Below are 24,475 nucleotides of genomic sequence, written 5' to 3'. Positions count from 1 at the left end.
TTTTTTAAATTGTATACTGTGACATGAAATACTATAACATTAAAATATAAAATTATACTTTAATATGGCTGAATTTATTTCTTTTGTGTAATAGCATGGAAATACATAATGTAGATTTCAACTGAAATGTGTAACATGCTCTTAGTACAAGAGGACTTGCATACAATTAATCACAGTATGTATTTTATACATTTTCATTTTGTGGTTTAATTGTTTTTCTTACCAGTTTTACTGTTTTCATATTGCTGAAAAGCACATAACATGCCGCTTGATGTTAGATGATCACTAATATTTATTAATATATAATATTTTTTTTCACAAAATGTCAGTGTGTGTTTAACGACCTACAGTTGAAGTCAAAAGTTTACATACACCTTACTCACTGATGCTCCAGAAGGAAACGCAATGCATTAAGAGCCAGGGGTGTAAACTTTTGCACAGAATGAAGATATGTACATTTTCTTGTTTTGCCTAAATAAAATATGTTTTTCATTTAGTACTAGCCTTCAGAAGCTACAGAAGATATGTACATGTTTCCCAGAAGACAAAATAAGTTACATTTACCCTGATCTTCAAATTCAAAAGTTTTCACCCCCCTCAGGTATTCATTCACAGTGTTAAGAATCAAGTATGTAAACTTTTGAACAGGGTCATTTTTATAAATCCAACTATTATTTTCTCTCTTATTATTCAGGTCAGTACTAAATTAAAAAAAAAAAAAAAAAATAAAAAAAAAAAAAACATGCATTTTGTACGATCCCTCTTATTTTGGTAAAATAACATTTTGCAGATTCTGCAAGGTGTATCTAAACTTTAGACTTTAACTGTATATCATTCGTTTTTGTTTGCTTGCTTTATTTCAATACGTGTGTTACACAGAAATTTACTTTCATAAACCCACTATTATTCACTACGGTAAAAAAGTGTGATAACTACGCCAAGCCCCCCTATATATGGGCTTTCACGCTATTTCTCAAGATTATAGATATTATTTCACATCTTTTGCTATGGACTTATAAATGGCGTCACAAATTATTTCAAGAAAATGAGAAATTATGTTTTATTATGCTCTCTAACTTACATCATTATATTTTTGTTATTCATGCTTTCCTCCAATCACAGTCTGATCGTCCATACTGCAGCTGCGCGCCTCTTACCTAACTCTCTCTCGGTATCGCGAGATTTCATAGTCTTCCTCGCCGTGTGGACGTTAGCGCTGGAAGGTGTGCTCTATGGCGGTGGCTGTTTCAGCGGTAAATGTAATATTTTGTTTCATTTCTCTCTTAATATACATTCAGTAATATTTCAACTGCATATAGTAACGTTTTCGGACAGAGGTTTCATTTAAAAAGTTAGAAGAACATGGGTATGGCTAATTAGCCTAGCGCGGCGAGAGCGGGATTTTCTCCCTGGCCTGCTGCTGCGTGTCTTTTTGCAACCACAGTGATAAAATCATGTTCGACTGAGCAAGTCATTTCTAACTGTTAGTATTTGTTTATAACGGTTGTTTTTGACGGTGTATTACTAGGTAACCTAAACGCCTGCGCTCACTCGCTTTCTTCATTCGTTACATGAGCTAGCATGTTAACCCCTTCACATTGTCCTCCGTGAGCTGAATCAACTTCGCTGCTGCACAGCACGTATGAAACTAAACGCTCCGGTTTGTTGCGTTTACGCTGCTAAGATTTGTTTGCAGTTACTATTCGCTTTTGAAAAGAAAAAGTGCATTATCGTCGAGCATCGTTATACCAAATGTTACATAAGGCCTTATGGCCAGTGAGAATGTATGGGGCACATTCATACTTCATTGAATGCTGCTTTTGTGACCTCTTGGTCAGTGTGGTTACCTTGTTAACAGTAGTTAATGTGCAAGAGCAGGCCGCTTCAATGGTTAATTTAGTCTAAAATCCGTGCTATTATAAGTAGGTTGAAAAACAGTTAAGTTCACCCTTTTAATTTGGGAAATGGACGCAGTGTACATGAGTTTACTGAAACCTCTCTCTTTCCTTATAGACTCTGTATTGAACAGTAAAAGCTCCCCATATATAATCACACAAGACACCCCAGCGGAGAGCAGGTGCTAGGTAAGGGCCCTATCCACTGCTCACCCTGAGACCACTCTTCCCTTATGAAAAGGGTTTGCAAAAAACTTTGAATGTGTCTTATTACTTTTCAGTTATTTGACACATATTTGATAAACAACAGGTTGCATCAAGCAACCTGTACTTCCTTTCTATGTTGTTGAAGTGTCATCAGTATTTGTTATAATCAGAGCTGTTAGGGATTGGAAAATTATTTTGTTTGCATTGTTATTATGACAAAAACGGTTGTTTTTGGTTATTATTTGTCATCCGGGCCAATCATACCTTACTGGTAGCTGAAGTCCTGTCAATTTTTAGATGAGTTTAAGTAATATTTAAGCTCTTTGTGCTAATATTCACAAATTGGGAAATTTTGTTGTCACATTGTAGGGATAGTTCACCAAAAAATGACAATTCTGTCATTACTCCCCGTCATTTCATTCAAAACCCATAAGACCCAAACCCATTCATCTTTGAAATGCAAATTAAGATATTTTTGATAAAATCTAATAGGTTTCTGGCCCTCCATAGACAGCAAGGGTGCTTTTGGGCACTCTTGATAATAACAGAAGAAAGCAACTTGGGGCAATGGTGTTTATTTTTATTTTTTGCACAAACCATTCTCGTAGCTTCATAAAATTACAGCTGAACCACTGATGTCGCATGGACTATTTTGTCAACGTTTTTAGTACCTTTGTGGGCCTTGATCATGGTAGGACCCTTGCTCTATGGAGGGTCACAAAGCGCTCAGATTTCATAAAAAAAAAATCATAATTTGTGTTCCGAAATTGAGCGGTGGTCTTACGGGATTTGAACGAAATTATGGAATTTTCATTTTTGAGTGAACTGTCCCTTTAAAGGAATAGTTCAGCTAAAACTGTACTCATTCACTCATCCTAATGCTGTTCTAAACCTTTGACTTTATTCTGCGAAATACGATAGGAGAATTTTTTTATTTCCATGCAAGACTTGTTTCAAGCTTTAAAAAGGATGCAAGTATCATATAAGCAGTAAGTGCATCTTATATTTAATATAAATCTTCTAAAGTAAAATAAACCAAAATTTAAGCCAATATTCAGTGAAATCATCTGCTGTTAGTCTAGAAGCTCATATTGGTTTGGAACAACATGATTAACACCAGGAATGATAACTAAAAAGTTTTATAGTTATCCTTGTTGTGAATGGGGCGTGAGTTTTCTTTTTTGGTTGAACTGTCACTTTAAGAATCAGTGCCACAGAACGTATGTGTACAGAATTTATAGCCTTAAGGTTTGTTACCCAGGGATTTATGTCCTAAACATCTTAGAGACAACTTTTTTTTTTTTCCCTGGATTTGGTTGTCAGTGATCTCAAATTGTTGTCTCCCTATCCAGTTCTCTTGTTCTAAGTAGGTTTGTGTTTTTCTTTTCCTTTTTTCTTTTTTGTCGTTTCTCTCTATGTGTCGTCTGTGCTGTAGAACATATCTCTTGACTGTACTATATTTCCAAAGCCAATGGCAGAACTTTTTGGGTTCAAACCTCCTTAAGGGGGGACAGTGCACCACTCTGGAGTTCATTTGAGCAAAGGTACTTAAGTTTTCTCTTGTGTAGTATTAAATAAGAGGGCTCACTTACTTTAGCATATGCACTCTAAGGGTATATGGTCCTCCAGTGACCTACAGAATCCACTGAGGGGAGGAGTCACCATGTGGTACGAATACATGGGTCCCCTTACCATTTTATGAGAAGCCTGTTAATTAAATGTATAAAGAAGGCTCATTATCAATGGCCTTTCAGTTCAGTGTAAAATGTCTTTAACAAAGCCCTACGCTAAACTGAAGGTGTCCAACATGTGAAATTTAGAAAGCTGTTTTAGAGCAAGCTCAAAATGATCTAGAATCATTTGTAGTAATGTAAATATGAGAAATTGTTTCCAGTGCTAATCCTAATACTTTTGTTATGCAAATGGTAAATAATTTAAGATGCATAATTTATACTATTGTTAAATAATAGTATTATCCTGATGGATGCAATTTGAGTTTGCTCTTAAACTAGATGGTTTTAAAGCTGTAAGTTGTCCAATGTGTATTGCAGTCCCAGTGTGTGTCTTGAGTAGATGTGCAGCTTCGCTGCAGCTCGCATTCATCAGGTCTGACAGATGCCTGTGCTCTGTGCAGGGAGGCGAGGCTCTGATGATGGAGAATGGACAGAGCACGGCCTCGAAGCTTGGCCTGCCGCCCCTCACCCCGGAACAGCAGGAGGCGCTGCAGAAGGTGAGACTTCACCCAGATACTGCTTCTGTATATGGGTACCGAAATCAGTGACTGATGTGTGACTACACTTTTCCAAACCCAATAATAATTATACACAAGTATATCAGACAGAGGCTTTCATTTTTGTGTATTTTTGTGATTGTTTAAAGCATACTTTTTTGCATTGTGATCAGTAAGCAATTTGGGTTGTGCGTGCTTTTTTTTTTTTTTTTTTTTTTTTTTTTTTTTTTAAATCCAATTAATCTGCAAAAATCCATGCCAAGAGTTTTTCTGGGTTGTGTCTGTTACTGGAACGGCTAAGAAATCAGTGCCACTTCTTATTCATGTCCTTTGGCTTCATAAGCATGTGTTTGCTTCGTGCACATGTAAGCAAGCGAAGGACAAGAGCAGCACCAGTGATATGCCTTCGGTACTAGTGGCGTCTGATTATCTGCTAGTACTATTCTCAATAGCTGGTACACTATTTAGTGGATGATTATGGGATTTAGATGCATTTACACATACTGTTTTATTGAAGAGTTGGCATAAATCCATTTACATTGCAAAATTACTACATAAATAGTGGTGATATTTTGTGTTGCTTTTTAATATACAAATATGATATGTTGGTGGAAATTCAATGATGCATGAAACTAAACTGTCAGTAGGTGGCAGCTGACAGCAACTGTATTTCACATATAATGTACTCACCCCTTGGCATCCAAAATGTTCATGTCTTTCTTCAGTCGTAAAGAAATTGTTTTTTGAGGAAAACATTTCTGCATTTTTCTTCATATAATGGACTGGTATGGTGTCCTGATTTTGAACTTCCAAAAGGCAGTTTAAAATGCAGATAAAAGGTCGTAAACGATCCCAGCCGAGGAAAAAGGGTCTTATCTAGCGAAACAATTGGTTATTTTTTATTAAAAAATAAAATTTTAATACTTTTTAATCTCAAATGCTCATCTTGCCTTTCTCTCCCTGAACTCTGTGTATTCTGACTCAAGACAGTTAGGGTAGGTCGAAAAACTCCCTCAACTTCAAAAATCATTTCAAAATCATCCTACATCGCTGCAGAAGTACAGACACAGTCTTTGCAAAGTGAACATGCAAATAAGATCAAACACCCTGAACAAAAAAGGTAAAACAGTGATTATAGGACAAAAACAGTCCAGGCAGGGTGAGACAAGATGAGCGTTTGGCATTAAAAAGTATATAAATTGTATTTTTATTAACTGATCGTTACACTAGATAAGACCCTTCTTTCTCAGCTGGGGTCGTTTACAAGCGCATTTGGGATTGTTTGAAGCCGCATTTAAACTGCATTTTGGAAGTTCAAAATCGGGGCACTATATCAGTCCATTATATGGAGAAAAATGCTGAAATGTTTTTCTCAAAAAAACAATTTCTTTACGACTGAAGAAAGACATGAACATCATGGATGACAAGGGGGTGAGTAAATTATTTGTATTATTTGCAACAAATTGTTGTTCTGGAAGTGGACTTCTCCTTTAAGTAACTTAGAATCTAGTCATAAAAATGGAATTTACTATATAGCGTGGAATGTCACAGAACTTGCCAAATTTTGAATGAATAAATCAAAAGTAGGTCAGTACACTTATATCAACACTATATGGATTAGAGTCTGAATATTAAGTCGCAAAAATACTATTTAAAAATTAATTCTGCATGTTTTGTGTGTCCCTGTGTAAATGAATTTGCACAGATGCAGTTTCATTTACTGCACACATAGCAAAGCACTGTGACACTCATAAGGGCTGCACAATTATGACAAAAATCCTAATTGTCGATTAGTCCCTTGAAATTAAGATTATCGCTATTAACATTGAATCATGTGTTGAATAGCTTTATACCATTGTTTGAAGTAACTACATGCCACATTTTTATTTTTATATATAGTTTCTTCTTTAAATATAAAAATGTAAAAATTAAAACAATGAGGAAAAAAAACCCTTAGGATAACCTGTAGGAGAAATACACACTCTCACACACACACATACACAGTATTCACAGTATATTTATATATCATTGTATTTTATAGGGCTTGAAAAATTAATTTTTTGTTAAACGTTTATTACGTTGCTGTTAAATTGTGTAAATTTCATGATTTAAATTAATTAGACATGCTTTTTGATTATTAATTTAATCATTAAAACGGAGTCTAGAAAAATTGTAATGGAAAAAAAAAAGGATTACTGAAAAAACTGAAGAATTCTTTTTCACTCACCACTTAAAAAAATTAAACTTCTCCTAGACAAGCAGACAAACATTAATCTTGAGCCCAGTGAAGTATGTTATTTCTGACAAGAGATCTGGCTATTTGTGGTCCTGTTGAGGTTGTTTGAAATTGTTATTTTCGTGGGTATTCATTTAGTGTTATGTGCTCTCATTTCTAGGCAAAGAAGTATGCCATGGAACAAAGCATCAAGAGCGTCCTGGTCAAGCAGACCCTCGCCCATCAGCAGCAACAGCTCAGCAACCTACAGGTAAAACTGCATAAGAATAGTAGTCTTAGAGTTGTATATTGTTTTTTTTTTTTTTTCTTCTTCTTCTTCTTTTTTTTAGATTTACGAAGAAATATCATGGTGAAACTATTTTGGCATTTATTTTATAGTATTGATGGAAAGATGCAGTTAGAAAACGATTGTGTTGAAAAAACACCACAATGTTTGGTGTATACATAATCATGATTGTAATTATGTATCATAATGTGAGTAGTATCTTGTCTCAAGGACCCTTTCTACCCTGATCTGACAACTTCCAGCTGTGGTAGAATTAAATCTGCACATCAGTGATAGACTTACCAAGTTGGTTTATTTTTCCTTACAGCTCCCTAATTCCCTTCAGATGGCTTCATTAACGATGGGCTTTGGAGATCCTCTCTCACCACTACAGTCTGTAAGTCCAACACAGTTTCTCCAAGTAATCTCAGTAACCTTCATTGACATACATTTTGTGAAAACAACAGATGTTGTTTTCCCCCTCCTTTAGTTGGCACACATGTAGTTGTTCAGTACTCATGTGTGTAATGGGTCGGAGGTAGAGATAAGCCAGTGCTATGTCTTCGGTGCCAGCATAATTATTGTCTGCTGGTTCTATCCTTAACCACTGGAACATGACTATGAATGATTTACTCTATGAACGATAAGTATAGGCCCCATCTGATCAGTTCAATTATCCATTACAGGTTGCAGCACAGAGGCAACGGGCACTAGCCATAATGTGCCGTGTTTATGTTGGGTCAATCTACTACGAGCTAGGAGAAGACACCATCAGACAGGCCTTTGCTCCTTTCGGTCCCATTAAGAGCATTGACATGTCCTGGGACTCTGTTACATTAAAACACAAGGTCAGAAGGTCATTTCTTTAAACCATTTTATGTTTTTGATTAGGGCTGTCACTACCGATTATTTTGGCAATCAAGTAATTGGTCAGTTATTCTGACGATTGAGTAATCGGATAATTATAACAATTTTAATAAAAATAGACAAGTTAACAATAACCCTTTAAAGTTACTTAAAATACATAATAGCATTTAGGCAATAATAATTAAGTTCAAATAAAGTATCAAAAGTAAGAATTCATATGGTTATTGAACAAAATGTTAAAATACGTGTTATAAACACTAGCACTAATGAACATTGCGCATTATAACAAATGACTGCAGAGGGTGGCAACGGCCTGACAATTTTTACACTTTACTGTGTGATCTAATCCTTGTTCAACATTGACTAAACAACATTTAATTCAAATGTCTACTGAATCTTTAATATTTGGTTATTTCTTTATGACAGAAATGGTACAGCCACTGTCATTTTTTTGAATATGCGGGCATCAAAACTCTAGCATATTGAGAAAGATATTGATGGACTTGGCAACACTGGTTATAATAAACCCAAACTCAGCAATTTTTAGAGAAAAAGTTTAAGATGCCCCACACGTAAGTAAGTTAGCGTGGAACAACATTTACTGTGAACAGCGCCGCTCTGAGACACGCATACATAACCTACACTTATGTAAATAAATTGTATACATTAAACCTGTATCACAAATATTTATGTAATTGAATCGTAACATTCGTGAATTCTCAATAGCATTATGCTTTATGATTTTTAAATGGGTTTAATATATCATGCAGCCTTCGAAAACAGTGTAATAATGCATTTCATGGATTCTCGTCTGTGGAATGTGCCACTTCAGGTATTTTGGCAGTCGATCGACACATTTATACCAAAAAAACTGAGTATTCAAATTGAATCAAAGAATTGTGACAGCCCTATTTTTTAACTCTCTTTAACTCTTGTTTTTCTTTCTGACAACTGACAATCAACTGACAATAAGCTACTGTTTCTGCAGGGTTTTGCATTTGTAGAATATGAAGTACCAGAAGCAGCACAGCTCGCTTTAGAACAGATGAACTCGGTTATGTTGGGTGGTAGAAACATTAAAGTGAGTACTTTGTAAAAAATTAAGTTTATTAACTTTCTAAATCCATCGAACATAGGCAGTAATGTCTGATCTTTTTTTCCAACACTTGTAGGTGGGGCGACCGAGCAACATTGGTCAGGCTCAACCCATCATAGACCAGCTAGCCGAAGAAGCGCGCGCCTTCAACCGGATTTACGTGGCGTCGGTGCATCCCGATTTGTCAGACGACGACATCAAGAGCGTCTTCGAGGCCTTTGGAAGAATCAAGTCGTGCACCCTGGCGCGGGACCCCACGACGGGAAAGCACAAAGGCTATGGCTTCATAGGTAAGCGGGCGGCTGCTTCAGCCATTCGGTTGTTTATAAATGTATCTGACTGAGAGCAGTCAGTCATGGTAGAATGCTGTTCTCTACATGTCTCACAGGGGATAGAGAAGGGTGGGGGCAGGTTCCTCACATGCTTTCATAGTAAGTTTTTATTTCTGTTGTCGTTGTTTTCTTAGGCTCTGTTACGGACTTTTGTGCCATAAGTGCCCGCTGGTAATTACACAGTAACTGTCTCAGAGCTCTGGTAGATTAATGCTGAGTCTTCTTAGAAGCCGTTGAGTCTCAGTCCTCCCTGTTTCCCCTGTAGAATACGATAAGGCCCAGTCTGCGCAAGATGCCGTGTCCTCCATGAACCTTTTCGACTTAGGCGGCCAGTACCTGCGAGTGGGCAAAGCAGTCACGCCACCCATGCCCCTTCTGACGCCAGCGACGCCGGGCGGCCTTCCTCCCGCCGCCGCCGTAGCGGCTGCGGCCGCCACCGCCAAAATCACAGCACAGGTGAGCGTTGACACACCTTGATTATCTACTGTTAGTCAGGGAGAGAGTGTGTGTGTGTGTGTGAGCAGCTGCTTCCTTTGGCATTTAAAAGCCTTCCTTTGTAAAGTAAGGCAGCGTGTTTTTTAATTGGCTTAGCCGGCTAGAGCAGACACTTGGTGCTGTATGTGAGGGCTTGATTTGAGTCAGCTTAGGCATTGACTGGCATGAAGACTCAGTTATGACACAGCATTACTTATTTGAGACAGAGCTTTTACATGCAGAAAGATAACATAGCGTGTAAACTCCAAAAACAGATGGCATGGAATCTGTCCCAGCCGGAGAATCGGACAGAAGACTTCCTCAACTGTCTGGTAAATCCTTCAGGAAATTCTGTTCAAAGCACGCTGGTGCCTTTTTGTTTTGTGTAGAATATGAGTGTGGGGAAAGTCTTGTCTTCAGGACTTCCCAGTTACAGTGATGCACATTGCTCTCTATAGTGTGCTAGGTAGAGAATGTTTACTAGACAGGCCCATATTCTTGAAAGCTGAGCAGCTTTAGTTGCAGGTGACTTTAAGTAGCACCTCTGCCAATATTTTTCAGCCTTTTATCTGTAATTTGGGTTTTGGCCTACATAATGATGAATATATAATTCTGGATGTCCGCTTAATCTCTTAAGGCTTTTCATGATAGTTCTTTGTTAATGGGTGTGCCTATTTATTAATATAATTCTGAGATACCTTTTCGGCATCTTCTATTGTGGATTACTTCCATTTTAGCGATTTTTTTTATTGTGTCTATGCTACAGCATAGATCATGCTAAAATTGCCATATTATATGCTATTAAATATACACTGTAAATTTGTATGATCAGTGATGTAATTGTTCTGTGTTGTCTCATGCTTGTCATACTTAGTTTAAATTATATGTTAAGCAAATAATTGCGTAAGTTAACAACTTATGTAGCAGTGTCTAAATTAATGTATAGTTAATTTATAAGGATTTCTGATGATCGGTTTAGTTTTTGTCACATGTTCTTGACCTTTATTTCAGGTCTTGGGCCTAGTTGCATGAAATGCCTGACTGTTTAGATGCACAAACACTATTAGAGCAGACACTGGACTAATGTGTTTAATGTCAAGCAGCGTTACATTTCCTTTAACTGTTAGCTTTTTGGCCGTTTTTTTTACATTAACGTTCAAAAGTTTGAGTTAGTGAGAATTTTATTTTATTTTTTTAAATGTCTTTAAAGGAGAAGTCCACTTCCAAAACCAAGATTCACATATAATGCACTCACCCGCTTGTCATCCAAGATGTTTGTCTTTCTTCAGTCGTAAAGAAATTGTTTTTTGAGGAAAACATTTTAGCATTTTTCTCCATATAATGGACTGCTATGGTGCCCCAATTTTGAACTTCCAAAATGATCCCAAATGCAGTGGTAAACGATCTTATCTATCGTAATGATCGGTTGTTGTAATAATACAATTTATATACTTTTTAAAATCAAACGCTTTTTTGTTTTGTTTTGTTTTGTTTTTTCCCGGTTCAAGCGTTTGAGATTAAAAAGTATTTAAATTGTATTTTTTTTAAATAACCGATGAAAAAAAAACTATAATTTCGCTAGATAAGACCCTTCTTCCTCAGCTGGGATCGTTTACAACCGCATTTGGGATCGTTTGAAGCCGCATTTAAACTGTCTTTTAGAAGTTCGGGGCACCATACCAGTCCATTATATGGAGAAAAATGCAGAAATGTTTTCCTCAAAATGGCAGTCTTCAGTCGTAAAGAAATTAAGACATGAACATCTTGGATGACAAGAGGGTGAGTACATTATATGTGAATCTTTGTTTTGAAAGTGGACTTCTCCTTTAAGTAAAATGTTTTCAGCCTTGGTAAGAACTAAAAATTATAAAAATACAGTAAAAATTGTAATCTAAAATATTACATATTACAATTTTTAGCAGCCATTACTCCAGTCTTCAGTATGAACCTTCAGAAATCAATTATTATCAGTTGTGACCCTGGACCACAAAACCATAAGGGTATGCCATAACCATAATCTGTATATCATCTGAACCCTGAATAAATAAGCATTTCATTGATGTATGGTTTGTTAGGATGGGACAATATTTGGACAAGATGCAACTATTTAAAAATCTGAAATCTGAGAGTGCAAAAATCAAATATTGAGAAAAATCACCTTTTGTTGTCCAAATTAAGTTCTTAGCAATGCATATTATGAATCAACAATTAAGATTTGATATATTTACAGTAGGACATTTATCCTCAACAAGTAGGAAATTTATGCAAAAAATTTTCATGGAACATGGTTTACTGAATATCCTAATGATTTTTGGCATAAAAGATCATCAATAGTTTTGACCCATACGATGTATTGTTTGCTATTGCTACAAATACACTTGTGCTACTTATGACTGGTTTTGTGGCCCAAGATCACAATTATAAAGCAATTATCAATGTTGAAAACAGATGTGCTGCTTAATATTTTTGTTCAAACCATGATACTTTTTTTTTTTTTTTTTTTTTTTTTTCTTTCAGAATTCTTTGAATAGAAAGTTGAAATTTAAATCAAATTTAGGGTTTTAGTTTGCTTAAAAAGCCTAACTTGTATTGACAGTGTAGTTTGCTGATTTTTCATCTAATTAACACTGTTTAGAGTTTGAAGCCTTCTAGGTTTTGTATATAAAGTCTGAACAAAATCTATGCGTTAGAAATCATCAACTTTTTTTGTCCTCCCTCTCCTCCATGTTGGCTTGTAATTTGTATACAAGGGTTAAGGGGCAGCTGAGCATATAGCAAATGAGCATGCATGTTGAAGTATATCTTTTTCTGCTGTGGAGACAGTAAAGAATACTCTAAGACAGTACACTACAGATATTTTATTGCTTTATGCTGACATAAATCACATTTCTCAATAAGGGATGCTCATTACGGTAAATTTTCCCAACCGACAATTGCTGCTCATTATCAGAGCATTTGTCTCAGCCTCAGACATCATGCCCGTTGGCTGAACGTCTGATGCATATGGCACACAAAATTGGAAACGCTTCAGGAGTTTCGAAGACGTCATCAGACTGGTTAAAATATTCAGGATTTCCCAGAAACGTCTGTCGTGTTCTTTAATGTTCTTCCTAGTAACAACGATGCCTCGATGCTAAAGCCACTCATGAAAGAAGAAAGCTGTTGTGTTTTCAACTGTGACAATGAGCACTTAGGATCAGCTAAACCCTGGATTGTAGTCTGTGAAATGTAGTCTCTAGAATGCTCTTTAGACTCTAATTTTCACACCAGTCTGTTATTGTGGGGACATGTCCATACCCCTAAACATGGTGCGGCACAAAATGAAACGTGATTGGTTATTTTACCTGTCAGTCGTGGCCTTTTGGGTGGTTTTTGGCCGGTTTTTGGCCATTCAAAGCAGCCAAGGTTCTCAGACCTTCTGCTGTCAGTCTAAAGGTCTGGCTATGCAAGACTATCCAAACATCAACCAGTAACTAATAAGATTAGAATATTAAATTAGCATTAAATTAAAATAGAATGGACGTGTTGTAACCCATTAAAAATATATGTACTTAAAAAAATAAAAATAGGGTTTACAGGTTTTTTTTTTTTTTTTAACATGTGCAAACAGCAGCATACTGAACAACCTGGATTCACAAATTAATAATTTTTGTACACGGTTATAATTACAGCTCCATATGTTTTGCTTTCCGTACGTAGCTTGTTCGGTAGCTCAGACGGCACAGAATTGGACTTGGGATGCAGAATCCTTGGGTATGAATCCCATGAAAAACAACTCGCGATGAAAGAGCTGAAAAACAAGCTAAAATGGCATTCTTGTGATTGCGTCACAAAGCTTTAGACTGAGCGTCACTCAATAGACATTTCAAGTCAGAACTGCGGTGACGTGTACAAAACCAGCGTCACATAAAACGTACCATATATACGTTCATCTTTTCTGGCGGCAAAAAAAAAAAACATACTTTTTAGTGGCACTCGGTGGACATTTCACATCGAATATGTCAAAAAATGTACATGGCGCTACGTATTTCACGTCTTGCGACAGTTCCCTCAGGTACGTTTTCGTCATGAGATCAGGTTGTCAATATGAGCATCCCTATTATCAATCTCCCTCATAAGCTTAAACTTCCCATTTTTATGCAGCTGGCCCAAGGCTTGTCTGTGTGTGCGAAGGTCAGTTTGTCTCATGTCCTGTCCTGTGACGTGCTTGTCCCCTCGTTTTGGTGTTATGTGTGCTTTTAACGGGCGCTGTCCAGGCGGTGTTCCTATATGTCCCACTCTGTTCTTCCAGGAAGCGGTAGCGGGAGCATCTATTCTGGGGGCGATGACTGGGGGGACGGGCCTGAACCTGCCTCAGCTCCCACAGGCCGTCATGGCAGCTCAGGCCCCAGGGGTCATTACAGGTAGGTGCATTCAGAAGTGGTTTGTTGTAACATCGGTCTTACTTTGTCAGTACAGCTCGTGTGCCTTAATCGTGTTGTATGTCTTTAGTACTTTCGTTCTGCATGTGGTTGACTTGTGTTGTGTAAGAGTGGGGCCTTTCACTTGGGTGTAATTTGCATGGATGATAGCATTTCATGTATTGTTTTTGAGAACAGGATTGTTAGGAAACATGTAGAGGAGTCCAACTGAAAGATAATTACAAACACATGCCTTATTTTTCCTTTAAAGCCCTTATTTGGCAGGCATGACCTTCTACACTTTACTTATCGCTACATGTCGGTCGGATCACTAATTTTAAGTGGTTGTACTCTGTCATTCTGAACACCGACCATGATCTCCCATTTCCACATTAGCTTAAAAATGCACAATCTTTCTCTCCCTCAGGTTTCTGTTGTCCTACACAGTACTCAGTTTAACGTGGCCTGTCGTGGGACGTGTCCACTAATAGATTTCTCTTTTATTTTCTCTTCTCTCCTTGTCTCTCTCTCTCTCTTTCTCCTTTTTTCTCTCCTTTCTTCCCCTCCCTGTCTTTATTCTCCACATTCGCCATGACCCTTCCCCTTTGCTGCACACTGATCAACCAAGTTTGAAGAGGACTGTTTCTAACCCCTCCCCTCATAAACAAATCTCTCATTCCTATTGGCCAGTGAGTCTCTCAGGTCCTGTGTGTTTTTTTTTTTTTTGTGGAATTGATCTTAAAGCCAAGCCCAGAGAGGACAGATGTTGCAACAAAGAGGGGAAAATTGGCCCCTGTGTTAATTTTTGTATTTTTTTCTAATATTTTGATTTAATGATCAACATTATAGTCACAAAGGCAAGAAGCAAGCAGGTATAGAGGAAAAATATTGAAGCACTGCCAAAACTGGCAGATTTTTTTTCATGGGTGTTTTTTCATTTGTTTTTCCCTCCCTCTTTTTTTTATGAATAATTTCTATGAAATAGTGTGTTTCCTGGTCCTGATTAGATAAATGTTTTCTGTAAGGATGGTTCAGCCCAAAACTATGAAATTTAAATCGTTTTTTAGTAAAAATTCAGAGATCCGTTCATTCACGAATTGAATATTCTGTTGACAAATTGATTCTCAATTTTAAGTCACTACAGATAAAGGAGTAGTTCACTTCCAGAACACAAATTTCCTGATAATTTACTCACCCCCCATGTCATCCAAGATCTTTGTGTCTTCCCTTCAAAAGTCGAAAAGAAATTCCGTTTTTTGAGGAAAACATTCCAGGATTTTTTTTCCATATAGTGGACTTCAGTGGGAGCTTCAAAGGGCTCTACATGATCCCAGTCAAGGAAAAAAAAATATATAAATATAAATATTAGGCTTGTGTGTGTGTATATGTATAAGAGAGAGAAAATGATCGATCGTTTTGGTAGATGAGACACTTATTCTTTGACTGGGATTGTGTAGAGCACTTTGAAGCTACATGTAAACTGCAGTTTGGACCTTAAACCCACTGGCTGCCATTGAAGTCCATTTATATAGAGAAAATTCCTGGTATGTTTTTCTCAAAAACCTTAACTTCTTTTTAACTAAAGAAAGACAGACATGAACGTCTTGGATGACAGGGGCGAGAAAATTTATTCTGGAAGCGAACTAATCCTTTAACATCTGACTGAAGTGGAAAATTAAAGGAACATGCCATTATTTTTGGAAAATAGTTTTGCAGCTCCCCTAGAGTTAAACAGTTGAGTTTTACTGTTTTCTAATCCATTCGGCTGATTTCTGGGTCTGGGTCACTTTTAGCATAGCTTAGCATAGATCATTGAATCTGACTAGACCGTTAGCATCTCGCTTAAAAATGACCAAAGATCGGCTGAATGGATTCGAAAATGGTATATTTTCAAAAATAGTGGCATGTTCCTTTAAGAACTTTTAAAAAAATAAAGACTAAAGGGTTTGAAACGTTACCCTAAACGATGGCAACTTTTTCTTAAATTGTGCCTCCAGTTTTTTGTTAGGTAACTGTTCTGGTAAAGGCTGTAGAGTCTAAAAAGCCTATTTCGCTCATAGGTAGGGATTTTATAGGTATCTAGCAGAAATTCATGTGTCAGACCACAGTTAATATACTGACTCCTGTGTTTTTGTGTGCAGGCGTGACACCAGCCCGGCCCACGCTGCCTGTCGTGCCTCAGGTGGGTCTCGTGAACCCGGTGTTGGCCTCTCCGCCGTCACTGTCAGCTGCTGTGGCTGCAGCCCAAGAGGCAAAGAAGGAAAAAGAAGAGGAAGAAGCTGCTCAAGACGGCACGGGCCAGGAGATGCTTAGTGAACAGGAGCACATGAGCATCTCGGGCAGCAGCGCCAGACATATGGTCATGCAGAAACTGTTGAGAAAACAAGAGGTTTGTTTTCAGTTAATTAAAATAACTGGGTTCTCAGGGCTCTACACTTGTTTTTAGGAGTGCTTGTGAACACTTTTTGGACACTTTAAAAGATTTAGGAGCTCCTTGTGTTCAGTGACAGAGGTGTTATATTACTACTTATACTACTTCAAATGTGATTAGTGCCTTTTTTTTTTTTTTTTTTTTTTTTTTTTAACCTTTGTAAAGGCATTTTTTTCTAAATTTTTAATTTGTTGTCTATTGTCAAATTCATAAATTTTAGAACCTTTTCAAAATGTGTAGTTAGAGGGATAGTTTAACCAATGAAAATTACCACATGATTTACACACCCTCAAGCAATCCTAGGTGTGTATATGACTTTTTTTCAGGTGAATACAATTGGAGACAATTGGAGTTACATTAAAAATATCCTGGCTCTTCCCAGTTTTATACAGTTGAGGTCAAAGGTTTAGAATCTGCAAAAATGTTAATTTTACCAAAATAAGAGGGATCATACAATGCATGTTGTTTTTTTTTTTTTTTTTTTTTTTTTTTTTTTTAGTACTGACCTGAATAAGATATTTCACATTAAAGGCATTTACATATGGATACATATCCACAAGAGAAAATAGTTGAATTTATAAAAATGACCCTGTTCGAAAGTTTACATACGCTTGAATCTTACTACTGTGTTGTTACCTGAATGATCCACAGCTGTGTTTTTTGTTTAGTGATAGTTGTTCATGAGTCCCTTGTTTGTCCTGAGCAGTTAAACTCCCCGTTATTCTTCAGAAAAGTCCTTCATGTCCCACAAATGTTTTGGTTTTTCAGCATGTTTGTGTATTTGAACTCTTTCCAACAATGCTGTATGATTTTAAGATCCATCTTTTCACATTGAGGACAACTGAGGGACTTGTATGCAACTATTACAGAAGGTTCAAACGCTCACTGATGCTCCAAAAGGAAAAACAATGCATTAAGAGCTGGGGGTGAAAACTTTTGACCAGAATGAAGATGTTTAGTACATTTTTCTTATTTTGCCTAAATATCATTTTTTAGTACTGGCCTTCAGAAGCTACAGAAGATACTTAAATGTTTCCCAGAAGACAAAATAAGTTAAATTTACCCTGTTCTTCAAATTCAGTTTTCACCCCCCAGCTCCTGATCCATCCTTTTTCCTTTCAGAGCATCAGTGAGTGTTTGAACCTTCAGTAATAGTTGCATTTGAGTCCCTCAGTGTGAAAAGATGGATCTCAAAATTATAGTGATTGTTGGAAAGGGTTCAAATACACAAAAATGCTGAAAACCAAAGAATTTGTTGGACCTGAAAAATTTTTTCTGAAGAACAGCAGGCAGTTTAACTGTTCAGGACATGCAATGGACTCATAAATGACTATCACTAAACAAAAAACAAACAAAAAAACATCTGTGGATCATTCAGGTAACAGCACAGTGAATCGCTGCAGTGAAACATGAAAGTTAAAAAAAAAACTGCATTTATTTTAATAAGTAGTTTTTGTAACATGTTTTTTGATCAATTAAATGCATCACTTTTCTGTATGCTCTTTCCACAGTCTACGGTTATGGTGCTCAGGAACATGGTTGGACCTGAGGACATAGATGACGATCTGGAAGGAGAAGTAACGGAGGAATGTGGCAAGTTTGGAGCTGTTAATAGAGTGATCATCTATCAGGAGAAGCAGGGCGAGGAGGAGGATGCTGAAGTTATTGTCAAAATCTTTGTGGAGTTTTCAGCAGCGTCAGAGATGAACAAGGCCATTCAGGCGCTTAACAACCGCTGGTTCGGAGGTCGAAAGGTCATCGCTGAGGTGTATGATCAGGAACGGTTTGACAACAGTGACCTCTCTGCATAGACTGTCAAAAAAAACACCCCATTCTGCCCTTCATAACCTTTTCTTCCCTCCCCATCTCTCCCTTTTCTCTTTCTCACTTACACAGACGCAAGCCGCCAGCCACTCTTCCCAGTGGTACTGGCTACTCTTTATAACTTGTAATTATTTTTTATCGATGTTGATATTAATATTATTAATGATCCCTTTATGGGACAGAGGCAAGGAAACGCTCATGAACATTTTTTTTTTTATTGTTGCTGTACGTTAATGTGAACGACTGGATGCCCCCATCCCTTTCCCTCCTTTTTTTTTTTTTTTTTTTTTTGTCATTGGTTTACTTCCCATTCCATCAGTCAGATGTTCTTCAAATTCAGTTGCTTTGTCAGTTTCCCCCTCCTCTTATTGTTTAAAATATTGTCATTAGCCTGTTATGATGCTCTTGGTTTCAAATGTCAGAACAATAAATTCTTCAAATATGACACTCGGATCTGTCTTTAATGAATTTGTGTGGAAGCTTTTTCTATTGAAATATGCTTAAACAGCAGTTGTTTTTGTGATCATCACTGGAATTGTAGTAAAGTGGAATAAACATGGTGTAAATAGTGGATCCAAATGCAGCCACGAGTCAAGGGTAATATTTGCACGTGTAGTACGTGTAGACTTTGCATTTGTACTTTGCCTTCTGTTTTTCTCCTTTCAAACATTGGCATCAAGTAAACTTTGTTCACGCTGCATGAGTTGCTACAAATATAATTCATACAATTAGAAAATTTCACATGTATTGACACATGGATTTCCATTCTTGAGTGTTTTTTTTTTTTTTCTTTACTTGATCTTTAAAGATCTTTAAAATTACTTAAATTTACCTTATAAAACCTGCAGAAGCCCTTTTTTCGTGATCTTAGGGGAGGACCTCAGCTTACAAAGCAGACCAATCACAGCTGTCGTGATCTGTGTAGACGTGACAGCAGTAACTAATTCTGAAAAACATCAGACAAACGGCTCAGCTCTTCAGTTGCTGGTCAAGATGAGAGGTTTACTGTTCCTGCTTGGCGCTCTGTTGCTGCTGGAGTCAACAAAGGGAACAGAATATGAGAAGTTAGGCAAACATGAAAGAACAATTGTTGACAAGGCAATAAAACAAGCCAATATGGATCACGGAAAAGACAAACACCTTGACTTTCACTCTATTGTCAAGAAAGTAAGTTATTTAATTCAAATTCTGTAATTTGTCTTTTTTTTTTTTTTTTTTTTTGTACATGTGCCTTTAAGTAAAAATTGTAACCTTCTCCTTATAATGTATATTTTGTTGTCATTTTTTTATGCTAGAGTTACTGTATTTTTACTGTTAATGTACCTGTATTTTTCCCATTTATGACAGCACAGCAATCTGTTCATTGTGATACTGAAACCCACCTCATGTAACAGCACAACACAGAGTGTCCATCAGAAAGACTGTAAAACTGAAGAAAAGAGTGTGGTAAGTATTTACTATGAGAGAATGATTGTCTAAATGCCTTTAGAAATAATTGTAGAAAACCCAGACAAGTTCACACATTTCTGTTTTTCTCAGCCTCAGGTTTCCTGTATTGATTGTAATGGAGAGATGAAACCATGTTTACTTCTCAGACGAAAGGCAGAGGTATATCACAGATCACTATATAAGTCCACGGAGGCATGAAGCTCCTACATTTCACAGAACACCATCATGACCCATCCTGTTTGTTGTCAAGATATTCCTGCAATAAAAGTTTTTTTTTTTTTTTTTTAACTCTTCTTTCAGATAAAAAAAAGAATGGAGGATTGTCCTATTCAGCATCATGCTGGGGGAGCACACATAATGTTCCAAACAGGAGGAACTGAACAGCATAAAACCGGATGTCTTGGATGCGTCTGATATGTAAAAACGAACAAGGACATTTGCAATTGGCCATCTGAAAAAAAAAAAAAAAAAAAAATAATCATAACATTTATCATAAATCATTTCTTTTCTTCAGGCCTAACATGTGTATGCTTTTGAGTACTAAACACTTAACACTTTAGCCAAAGTTAATGTGTTGCAATAACGGAAGTAAATGGACAAGCTGTCTAGACGTCTGTCTGAATATAAGAATAGCCATAACAACTCATGATTTGAGTAACAAGAAAACATATGAAGAACCAATTATATTAGACAAAAATGATGCCATGTACATATGCATATACAAACCAGTAAGTACTCACTATCAGAGAAGGACTGTCTAAATGCCGGTAGAAGCCACTGTAGAAAAACCTGACCATTTCACACACTTCTATGGTATTTTTCTCAGTCTCAGTTTTCCTGTATTGATTGTAAAGAACCATGGAACCATGTTTACTTCTCAAAAAAAAAATGAAGAGTTATATACTGTTGTATTGAGGTCCTCCTGGGCGTGAATAAAGCATATCTAAAGACACTGTTTGGAGTCTGTCTGGCTACTGCTGCAGGTATACAACAGGTGTAGTGGAACACTTAGAGATTTTAGTCCCAAGTGATGGTGTTTATAGGGGCTGCGACGTCGTCCGACTCAGAGTGAGACTCTTAGGTGTTAGGTAACTGTAATTCTTAACTGAATTGTCTAAGGCCTGTTTCTAAAGTAAGGTCACAGGGCTCTACGCTTACTTTTCTCTTTAGCAGCACTTGCGCTTGTAACTTAAATTTAGGAGCAGTCAAAATTTCATAAGCACCTTTTAGTCAATAATCAAAAAACGTGATCAAAAATGAGCCTTTCCATTACAAGCCGATATTTGACGACTCAGAGATTTACAGGGGAATTTTGTTTTTACCTTTGTAATGGCATTGTTTTTACTTTATTAAAACAGGTGCATCTCAAAAAATTATAATATTGTAAAAAGGTTCATTTTTTGCTAGTAACTTATTTCAAAAACTGAAAGAGCAGATATTCTAGATTCAATTACATTGAAAGTAAAACATTTCTAAAGTTTTTTTGCTTCAGTTTTGATGATTAGAGCTTACAGCTCATGGAAGTCAAAAATCCAGTATCTGAAAATATTAGAATATTTACAATTGAGTTTCATTAAATGTCCATCCCTACAGTATAAAATCCGGGTATCTCTTGTTTTTTGAAACCACAGTAATGGGGAAGACTGCTGACATGGCAATGGTCCAGAAGACAATCATTGACACCCTCCACATAGAGAGTAAGTCACAGAAGGTTAATCCTGAAAGGGGTGGCTGTGTACAGAGTGCTGTATCAAAGCATATTAAATGCAAAGTTGAATGGAAGGAATAAACTGGGAAGGAAAAGGTGCACAAGCAACAGGAATGACCACAAGCTTGAGAAAACTGTCAAGCAAAGCCAAATTCAAACACTTGGTAGAACTTCACAAGGAGTAGAATGAAGCTGGAGTCAACGCATCAAGAGTCACCATGCTCAGACGTCTTCAGGAAAAACACTTCCAAGCCACTTCTGAAACAGAAACTCCAAAGTCCACTTTTCAGATAAAAGTAAATTTTGCGTTTCATGTTGAAATCATGGTCCCAGAGTCTGGAGGAAGTCCAGTGTGAAGTTTCTGAAGTCACTAATGATTTGGGGTGTTTTATCAAGTCCAATGTCAATGCAGCCATCTACCACGAGATTTTGGAGCACTTTATGCTTCCATCTGCTGACATGCTTTATGGAGATGCTGATTTCCTTTTCCAGCAGGACTTCAGCACCTGTCCGCAGTGCAAAAAACATTTTCAAGTGGTTTGGGGAATTTCTACCGCACATGAAAGATACTTCTCTGACTGATTCTCATGAATTTTTTATGCATCCTCTATAGACACCAATGACAGTAAGTTATCAAAAGAACTTTAATTAGTCAAACCGTTTAGAAGATATGAGACATTTTGTAGCCATGGGTCCATACACTTATTACACTATATCTTCTAAGCATCTGATGAATCCAAATTCTTTTGATGACTTTTTGTCACCAGGGTCTCTAGATGATACATGGCCTGGGAGGAGTTTGAAAAAGTAGGATTATAAAACAGTTCAAAATGGTGGGATAATCTTATGCATGGCAACAAAAAAAAATCCAAAATATACATGTTGTTTAGCTTGACGCTGAATTATAGTTCAAATGTAGTGAAGTGAAATAAACATGGTATAAATAGTTGGTTCAAATGCAGCCATGAGTCAAGGGTAATATTTACATATGTTGCTTTTAGTTCAAATCAAACATTGAATGTTTTATCAGGGGTTACGTGTAGACTTTCCAGTTGTACTTTGCCATCTGTTTTTCTGCTTTCAAACATTATGGGCATCAAGAAAACTTTACGTTCACACTGCATGAGTTGCTATAAATATAATTCCTACATTTAGAAAATTTCAATGAAAATTTTTTTTTCTCTTTACTTGATCTTATAGTTCTTTAAAACAACTTAAATTTACCTTATAAAACCTGCGCAAACCCTCTTTTTTGATCTTAGGGGAGGACCTCAGCTTCCAAAGCAGACCAATCACAGCTGTCGTGATCTGTGTAGACGTGACAGCAGTAACTGATTCTGAAAAACATCAGACAGACAGCTCAGCTCTTCAGTTGCTGGTCAAGATGAGAGGTTTACTGTTTCTGCTTAGCGCTCTGTTCCTCCTGGACTCAACAAAGGGAACAGAATATGAGAAGTTAAATGAACATGACAGAGAAATTGTTGACAAGGCAATAGAGCAAGGCAATAAGGATCATGGAAATGGCAAACACCTTGACTTTTTCATCATCGCCAATAGAGTAAGTTATTTAATTCAAATTCTGTAATTTGTCAGTTTGTTTTGATTGTTTTCTGTGAATGTGCCTTCAAGTACTCCATAAAAAATGTAAGCATCTCCTACATGTAGATTTGGTTGTCATTTTTATGCTCGAGTTACATGTACTTGTATCTTTCCCATATATGTCAGGATACCAATCTGCTCAATGTGATACTGAGACCCACCTCATGTGCCAGCACAACACCGAGTGTCCATCGGAAAGACTGTAAAACCGAAGACAAGAGAGTAGGTATTCACTACGAGAGAAGGATTGTCTAAATGCCTTTAGAAGTCATTGTAGAAAAACTTGACAGTTTCACACATTTCTGTGGTATTTTTCTCAGCCTTATGTTTCCTGTATTGATTGTAATGGAAGGATGGAACCATGTTTACGTCTAGGACAAATAGCAGAGGTAAATCATAGATTACTATATTAGTTCATAAAGCTCCCACATTTACAGAACACCATCATAATCCATCTCCTGTCAAGATATTCCTGCACTAAAAGCTTCTTACTCTTCTCATTGCAGATAAATAAAAGGATAGATGAATGTCCTAAAAGTCATCATACTGGGAGATCTCATCTACTGTTCCAAAAAGGAGGAAATGAACAGCAACAAACTGGATGCCTTGGATGCATCTGAGATGTAAAAAGGATCAACATTTGGGGGAAAAAACGTAAAGTTTCTTAGTGTGTTGCAAAAATGGATGCACATGGCCAAGGGAGCTAGACGTCTGTCTAAATATAAGAATAACCATAATAACTTATGACTTGAGTAACAAGCTAAAGTAATTAAAAACCACATTTTCTTTGCGAGTAACTGTATGTCATCTTTGCCATTCATCTGTGTTATATAAACTGTTGTATTGTTTTTGTTGTGAGGATTCTCTGTGATTTGTATGAGATCCTCCTGGCCATGATTAAACTAAAGCATATTTAAAGGCATTATCTGGAGTGTGTCTAGTTAATGCTACAGGTATACAGCAGGTGTAGTGGAACACTAGAGATCTTAGTGCCGAGTGATACAGTGTTTATAGAGGTGGTGTGCATTATTTTTTAAAAAATCAATGCACCGAAGTTAATTATTCCCCTTATACTAAGGTTACCACACCTTAATACATTATATATTTCAAGGCTTTCATTTGGTTTTTGTCCTTAAAACGCCATTGTGAGTAGGATTAATTTCTTACACAGCTCATCCAACACAGTTGCTAATTCCAAAGCGTCGTTTTAGACCTAGTAACGACGCTTGAGCTGTTGACAGCAGACTAATGTAGTTAATAATTAAGTTATTTGACAGACAGACAGACAGAAAGATAGAGAGAGATTAATAGAGAAGTCCACTTCCAGAACAACAATTCACAAATAATTTACTCACCTCCTTGTCATCCAAGATGTCCATGTCTTTCTGTCATAAAGAAAATATGGTTTTGATATGGTTTCAGACTTCAACTGTGCCCCCGATTTTGAACTTCCAAAATGTAG

The 24,475-nt window shown here is 36.8% G+C and overlaps 3 protein-coding genes and 2 non-coding genes across 12 annotated transcripts; all 5 read left to right on the top strand.

Annotated features, from left to right (window-relative positions):
* The first annotated feature begins 1,129 nt into the window (after positions 1-1,129).
* puf60a (poly-U binding splicing factor a) lies at positions 1,130-18,702 on the top strand. 8 transcript variants are annotated; one of them, XM_051127402.1, is made up of 14 exons: positions 1,130-1,253; positions 2,014-2,084; positions 3,538-3,646; positions 4,237-4,332; positions 6,729-6,818; positions 7,162-7,230; positions 7,520-7,681; positions 8,689-8,781; positions 8,873-9,086; positions 9,394-9,584; positions 9,878-9,934; positions 13,894-14,005; positions 16,144-16,391; positions 17,945-18,702. In XM_051127402.1, the coding sequence occupies exons 4-14, from the start codon at positions 4,252-4,254 to the stop codon at positions 18,242-18,244; spliced, it is 1,617 nt and encodes a 538-aa protein (XP_050983359.1). In that variant the 5' UTR covers positions 1,130-1,253; positions 2,014-2,084; positions 3,538-3,646; positions 4,237-4,251; the 3' UTR covers positions 18,245-18,702. The 8 variants fall into 8 exon arrangements, with proteins under 8 accessions (XP_050983359.1, XP_050983343.1, XP_050983336.1 ...); XM_051127411.1 differs by having other exon boundaries at positions 1,178-1,259; XM_051127386.1 differs by lacking the exon at positions 3,538-3,646.
* On the top strand, positions 4,661-4,795 carry LOC127155189 (small nucleolar RNA SNORA57). Its single transcript, XR_007825545.1, has one exon. It is a non-coding gene; the product is annotated as a small nucleolar RNA SNORA57 (small nucleolar RNA).
* On the top strand, positions 7,314-7,451 carry LOC127155188 (small nucleolar RNA SNORA57). The gene has a single exon (XR_007825544.1). It is a non-coding gene; the product is annotated as a small nucleolar RNA SNORA57 (small nucleolar RNA).
* Positions 18,703-19,208: 506 nt separating the features above from the next.
* On the top strand, positions 19,209-20,184 carry LOC127176031 (cystatin-like protein). The gene is made up of 4 exons (XM_051127454.1): positions 19,209-19,424; positions 19,605-19,703; positions 19,797-19,865; positions 20,007-20,184. Exons 1-4 carry the CDS (start codon positions 19,251-19,253, stop codon positions 20,118-20,120), a joined length of 456 nt encoding a protein of 151 aa, XP_050983411.1. The 5' UTR covers positions 19,209-19,250; the 3' UTR covers positions 20,121-20,184.
* Positions 20,185-21,324: 1,140 nt separating this feature from the next.
* Positions 21,325-23,935, top strand: LOC127176023 (cystatin-like protein). Its single transcript, XM_051127441.1, has 5 exons — positions 21,325-21,403; positions 22,677-22,972; positions 23,140-23,235; positions 23,334-23,402; positions 23,520-23,935. Exons 1-5 carry the CDS (start codon positions 21,340-21,342, stop codon positions 23,631-23,633), a joined length of 639 nt encoding a protein of 212 aa, XP_050983398.1. The 5' UTR covers positions 21,325-21,339; the 3' UTR covers positions 23,634-23,935.
* The last annotated feature ends 540 nt before the right edge of the window (positions 23,936-24,475 follow it).

This window comes from Labeo rohita, chromosome 2 (assembly GCF_022985175.1).
Source record: "Labeo rohita strain BAU-BD-2019 chromosome 2, IGBB_LRoh.1.0, whole genome shotgun sequence".
Taxonomy (NCBI): domain Eukaryota; kingdom Metazoa; phylum Chordata; class Actinopteri; order Cypriniformes; family Cyprinidae; genus Labeo; species Labeo rohita.
Note: the sequence above shows the minus strand (reverse complement) of the source record. Positions and strands in the feature narration are given on the sequence as shown.

Coding starts and splice junctions, on each gene's coding strand:
- LOC127176031 (XM_051127454.1), top strand. CDS start 19,251: ATGAGAGGTTTACTGTTCCTGCTTGGCGCTCTGTTGCTGCTGGAGTCA. Junction 19,425..19,604: donor TTCACTCTATTGTCAAGAAA/GTAAGTTATTTA, acceptor CATTTATGACAG/CACAGCAATCTGTTCATTGT. Junction 19,866..20,006: donor TTCTCAGACGAAAGGCAGAG/GTATATCACAGA, acceptor CTCTTCTTTCAG/ATAAAAAAAAGAATGGAGGA.
- puf60a (XM_051127371.1), top strand. CDS start 1,233: ATGGCGGTGGCTGTTTCAGCGGTAAAT. Junction 6,819..7,161: donor AACAGCTCAGCAACCTACAG/GTAAAACTGCAT, acceptor TTTTCCTTACAG/CTCCCTAATTCCCTTCAGAT. Junction 9,935..13,893: donor AAGACTTCCTCAACTGTCTG/GTAAATCCTTCA, acceptor CTGTTCTTCCAG/GAAGCGGTAGCGGGAGCATC.
- LOC127176023 (XM_051127441.1), top strand. CDS start 21,340: ATGGGGAAGACTGCTGACATGGCAATGGTCCAGAAGACAATCATTGAC. Junction 22,973..23,139: donor TTTTCATCATCGCCAATAGA/GTAAGTTATTTA, acceptor CATATATGTCAG/GATACCAATCTGCTCAATGT. Junction 23,236..23,333: donor GTAAAACCGAAGACAAGAGA/GTAGGTATTCAC, acceptor TATTTTTCTCAG/CCTTATGTTTCCTGTATTGA.